At 31.9% G+C, this 6000-nt stretch overlaps 1 protein-coding gene across 1 annotated transcript in view; it reads right to left on the bottom strand.

Annotated features, from left to right (window-relative positions):
* Positions 1 to 6000, bottom strand: part of NRK (Nik related kinase) — a 155931-nt gene that overhangs the window by 4644 nt on the left and 145287 nt on the right. Inside the window, exons 27-28 of the mRNA XM_006770365.2 lie at positions 4832 to 4991; positions 887 to 1026 (exon numbers count right to left, since the gene is read on the bottom strand). Of these exons, the coding sequence (XP_006770428.1) occupies positions 887 to 1026; positions 4832 to 4991 (300 nt within the window). The remainder of the gene's footprint in view (positions 1 to 886; positions 1027 to 4831; positions 4992 to 6000) is intronic.

Raw genomic sequence — 6000 nt, 5'->3', positions numbered from 1 at the left:
TCTGAGAGCATGAATTTTGTGCACTGGGCCTCTAGTATTCTATAAAATGGCACTATATTTAAACAAAATTAGTTTTTTGTAGGTGACAATTATCTGGTAAAGTTTTTGATTAATTTTGGTTAACAATTCTTTGCTTAAAAAAATCAACTTTCATTTGTTGACTTTCCTTCTTTAAATATAAGGAAATGATTAAATTATTTTGATGTTCACCATTGTTGCTGGCTTTTATGAAATTTTCTACTTGGTGCAATTTTAATTTTCTCTGTCAGTGGAATTCACTGACATCAATAGATTGACATTATGAGCTAAACTGATTGGCTTAGAGAGAAACATGTCATATAAATATGGTATGTGCCATAAACATAATTAGAATGGAGATGAAGAAACTAAGGCCCAGAAAGATTAATCAAACTTCAAGGTTCTATACCTAGTCATGCGGCAGAGCCAGCACTGCATCTTAGGTCTATGTGACTTCAAACACCAGTTCTTGCCATTATATTACTTTATATTGCAAACTAGTACCTTTCCTTGAAGCACATTGCTTTACCCTGGCTGTTCTGATATTAAGTGAATCTTCTGTAATCTCTTCTAAATGTGATTGATTCCTAATCCTATTAGGATTAGTTTTTCTTGTTATTATTTCTCATAATATAAGGACTGTAATGATTTTATTCAATGCATTTTTCACCTAAACTGTCTGATTGGGTTGATAAAATTGATTACATTACACTAATAGCCAAATTATAATTTTATTTTTCTTTCTTGTAAAATGGAAAAAATAATAGCAAATCCATCTTAAAGATTAAATGTAGTTTTAAAAGTAGTAATTTTTTTAGTTAATTTTCATTGTTTTCTTTATTTTTTCTTTTACTGGAGGATATATTACCTTGTCACCTCGGGTACACAGAAATCTCAGCTTCTTAATTGACCTGCGCTTCAGTTCACTTTCGAGAAGCCTTGATTGCAAAGAGCGAACTTCAATGGCCTTTTGGCCCCATCCTGTGGTTCGCTGTGTACATTCATATGCTATAATAAAAATTAAAAATTAGAAAAACCACAAAATATTTTTAACAGAGATAGAAAATTATAACCACAGCCACTATTTGATTATTAAGAATCTGATTATTACAGTTCAGGTAAACACTTTATTTCCTCCTTCTATAGTCAGTCATTTGGCTATTATGCTGCTTAGCAGTGTTGTTTAAACCAGCTGTTTATTGTTAGCATTGTGATCAATGCCGAATAACTATATCTAAATTAATTTTGCTACTCATATTCTCTAATACTGCAGAAAAAATCTAAGGGTTAATTCTACCCTGTTGATAGAAAGTCAAATCTACCCACAGCCATTCTTCTTTTTACAATCTAGTTGAGGTACAACATTCCATAAGGTTTTGTAATTGTGTTCAAGTAACATACATGGAAAACTGACTTACTTTTCAAAATTAAAACTGTTAAAAATGACCTGCTCAAATAATGACTTTAGCAACTCTAATGTAGTTCAATGAATTACTATGTTATAAAGAGAAATAAAACTAATTTGATACTGTTAATGCTTTTTCTTTCTCGGGGAATTTTTATAAGATTTCAACTTTTATAACCTGTTTTATTTTACTTGGTGACAACAAAGATTATGACAATTGCTTTAAAGCAGAAAACCTAATCATGTAAATGGCCATACAGTCAGTTGGTGCTGTAAGGTTTTTTTGACACAAGTGGCTGTATTATTTTTAAATGTTTAACTTTCAAGTTGATATTCTTTATGTACTTTATGGGGAGGCAAATTTCCATAAATAAATACAATCCTGCACTTAATATAAAAATTTTGAGTCAAGTTAAAATAGTCTAGAAAGCACTAAAACAAGATTCCCTCATTCTCATATTAACATGACTAAAATTAGAATTCAATTCATTAGATTTTTCATTTTCTTCTATTATAAAGTCAATAAAATCTGAGTTGATATAATTATAATTAAAATTTTCCCTTATCTGGCCACAAAAGTTCTAGGATAAGAATGGACCTGGAGAGTATTTTTCAAAGTGAAGTGAGCCAGTCAGAGAAAGAGAAATACCATATGATTTCACTTATATGTGGATTCTAATGAACAAAATAAACTGATGAACAAAATAGAAACAGAATCATGGTTTTTCAGAAGGGAGGGTGTTGGGGGGGGACTGAGTAAAAAATGGTGAAAGGATTAAACAAACTGCCCCAAACCTCATCGAGAGACAACAGTATGGTCATTACCAGAGAGAAATGGGGATGGGGGTGGTAAGAGAGGGAAAATGGGGGGAGAAATGGTAATGGAAAGAAACATGACTTGGGAGGTGAACAAAGAATATACAGATAATGTATTATAGAATTGTACACCTTAAAACTATATAATTTTATTAGCCAATGTACCTCCAATAGATTCAATAAATGAATAAATAAACCAAAATTTAACTGGCCTATACATACGTATGTAAAATATGAATTCATGAAAAATGCATATAAGCATAACCAATGGACATAAGACACTGGGGGATAGGGGAGGCTAGGGGACTGTCTTGGGCGGGGGGAAAAATTGACACATATGTAATACCCTTTGTAATAAATAATAAAATAATTTAAAAAATTCATGAAAAATTATGAAACTTTTATGAAAGTGACTTTTCATAGGCAGTGTGAGCCATTTTGAATCCCTCAACTAAAACTTAGCAAGAATTTATTATTTCTTGCTTCCTTTTACATTACATTTCCAAATATTTATGCACATGAAATTGACATGAACTTGTAATTAAATTGCAACCATATTTTATTGAAAGGAGATTTTACAAGCCCAATTTTAGACTAGAATTAAAATCACTACAGATATGAGGAAAGCTATGGAATACATAGCTTGACAGACGGGAAAAAGTAATAGTTTTTTGCCTATTCAGATTTGAATTTTCCCCTATGTGAATATGTCATTAAAATTGAATTGTTGTCAACCACAGAGAGCAACAATTTCTAAACTTAATGCACAGATTACTTGCAGAGTCAAGTACATAGTTCATATGGCATTACATAATTCCCAACTTAATTTTGAAACACTAATCTGCCACTTAACCTAGCTACTGAGCTAGCCTGCTTATGAGGTGGAATCTAATGATTTGGGTTGGAATAGTTAGTGATATTTGCTTTGATTGTTAAGATTCTATATCTATTTGAATATCTAGAGAAATGATCTTATTACTTAACACATTTAATATATCTCAAGAAAATGTAAAATTCAGATTGGGGAAATCTGGATCTAGGTTAGCTTTAAACAACAAGTAGTTGTTTTTAGATAGAAAAAGAAATAACTTATTTCTTTAATATCAGTATTATACTGTAGTCTTTAGTATACCCTCAAAATGACCTTAATACACAAACCAAAATAGCATGTTCTTATAGTGCTATAATTTATTTTACATATAAAGTGATGGTTTTCAAATTCTAACAACTAAAGTATTTTGTGTTGTTTTAGGTCAGAAGTTGTCTTAAGGACAGGACCTGTACCAGATAACTTTTTAAGAACCCTTTGATTCATATGCTTGCCTACTGGCATATATACCAGAGGTTTGTTCCGTTCCCCATTTGAATGGAATTTTCTTATTTCAGTTTCTGATTATCAAATTGATTAAAAAGTACCAGTGTAATGGTTAGATAAAGATTCATTATTTTCAGTTTCCTTTGCCCTAGGTCTATTAATTATATTGTAGGCATTTACCTTTCATCACTTAAAATGGTTTTAAACCCTCTGTGAGTTCTTACCTGTTTGAAGCAATTTGAGGAGGTTTTCAGGACAATCGTTAACAACATGTATGGAAAATAAAGGATTCTGCAGACACCATGCAAAGTGCTCTCATCCCATAATGAAAAAAATGTCAGTTAAAAAGCAGTTCTTTTAAACGGGTCTTTACAGCCACATGAGGATCACATTTAGCCCTTTAATAGAGATTTCAGAAGCTTCTGGCTTCTCTACTGACAAACTACCTTTCTCTTTTTTTTCTCTTTTCCCCTCTCCTCTTCTTCATTTGCTTCTTTAAACTCCTTCCCCTTCCAGGTATATTTATCCTCCTCAGACCATTCTACTCTCTCTAATGTTTTCACTGTCTATATACATTCTGTTTGCTATCTAGAATCACCTCTGTAGTCTCAGAGACATATACAAAAATCTCAAATTATTCAGATTTCTCAGATCTGCAGTGCTGCATTGGTCAGGAAGAAAAAATATCCTGGCCTGATGAAGACAAAAAGGCAGTTTTCTTTACTTTGCCATCTGGGTGGTACCTAATGGGCATTCCAGTAAGTCATATTTATCTCCTTGTAAATGAAGGATGATGAAATCTTAGTGACAGCCAATATGTCACATATTCAGTTTGTATTTAATTCTTCATGAGACTATTACTCAATAAACAGAACACTATTGACTATATGAAATAGAAACATTTTGCTCTTCTTTTAAAACTATTTGTCAGTCTCCTTAGAAAAAGGTAAATCCCAAAGTAAATGTGATAGAATGAACCATTTTCAACATCTGTGTAAAATCTGCAAGCAAAGGGAGTTAAATAATTATACATTATTGTGGAAAGAAATTCCCTTTTTATTATACTTATAATATTATTGCAAATGAACAACTAAGCCAAAATCAGTCTCTTTATGGTAGGTTGTGGAGTCATTAAGCATATAACAAGCACATCACTTCACTAAGGGAACAACTATGCACTATCCCAAATTAACTCTATATGCTTTGAAAAAGTATTACATATCAGAAAATGGAAGCTCCTATAGCATCATGTGAAAGAGGAAAATTTTTATACCTACCTACTGAAGATGGTATATCTTTCCACACTTCAAGGATCTTCTTGAAGAGTTGTTCATTTGCTTCCATAGAAAGGGCTTCAGCATTGAAGGTGAGCATCATGCCAATTCCCAAGGAATCAGGTAAAATGATGATATTCTGTGGTATAATGATTTCCAGGGGCTGGAATTATGTTTCATAAGGATTTATATGTCCAAAATTTGATCACTACTACTTTAATTGATGCAGATTGGTTGAGCAATAAAGATTTAAAGGGGGTTCAAAGTGCAGGGAGGAAGACGGATTTTTATCTCAATATTAAACAGCATGCTACCCAACACTTAAAAAGAACCTTCCTTATGTCATAAAGTCATCACTACTTAGTATTCTTCTTTATATTTAGGAAAAATCTTTGTTTGAAAAAAGCAGAGATTTATTTCCAACACACAAAAACTCATTGAAATTTTACAAAGTATGATGAATAATGATAGAATCATTATTATTTGTTATGGAGTTGGATTTCAGGACATTAATGAATACTTTAGTAATTAATGCATGAATCAAGTAACAAATACCCAACAATGGGTTATACACAAACTCATTCAAATCAGAAAAGAAATAACTTCAGAATAGCTTGAACTTAAAATGTTTATAAGGGGCAGTTTTATATTTTTCACTGCTTGAAATATGTCATCCTCCCTTCACAAAAATGTAAGATTTCTTTCCAATTAATAAAATATTAAAATACCTTCAATACACAAATTCAGAGATGTACTCAGAAATATCTAAGAATTTCTAAAATTCATAATGCGTAAAACAATGTGACAAAATTTACCTAAACTACAGATATTGTCATGTTGATAGTATTTCCCTGAGAAATGAACAATTACATTCCTCTATCATTTCTCCAAATTAGTAAAATTACAGGATAAAAGCTCAGAAATTATACTTGCCAAACCCAGTGTACTCAGGCCAAGTGCTTGAGGCCATGTCTCAGCAACAACAATCCTTAAAACCAAAATGGGGACCCAGAGGCGAAAAGCAATTTTTATGCGTTCCCTGGGCACTAGCATGAGCAATTGAATCAGAAACTAGATGAAGGAAGAGAGAAAAATAAATCGCAAGAAAGAAGGTTGCCTCAAGAAAATTTGTTTAGAATAAAGGTGGACTGCTGTAAATTCAGACAGCCTGA

This window comes from Myotis davidii, unplaced genomic scaffold (genome assembly GCF_000327345.1).
Source record: "Myotis davidii unplaced genomic scaffold, ASM32734v1 scaffold624, whole genome shotgun sequence".
Classification (NCBI taxonomy): domain Eukaryota; kingdom Metazoa; phylum Chordata; class Mammalia; order Chiroptera; family Vespertilionidae; genus Myotis; species Myotis davidii.
Note: the sequence above shows the minus strand (reverse complement) of the source record. Positions and strands in the feature narration are given on the sequence as shown.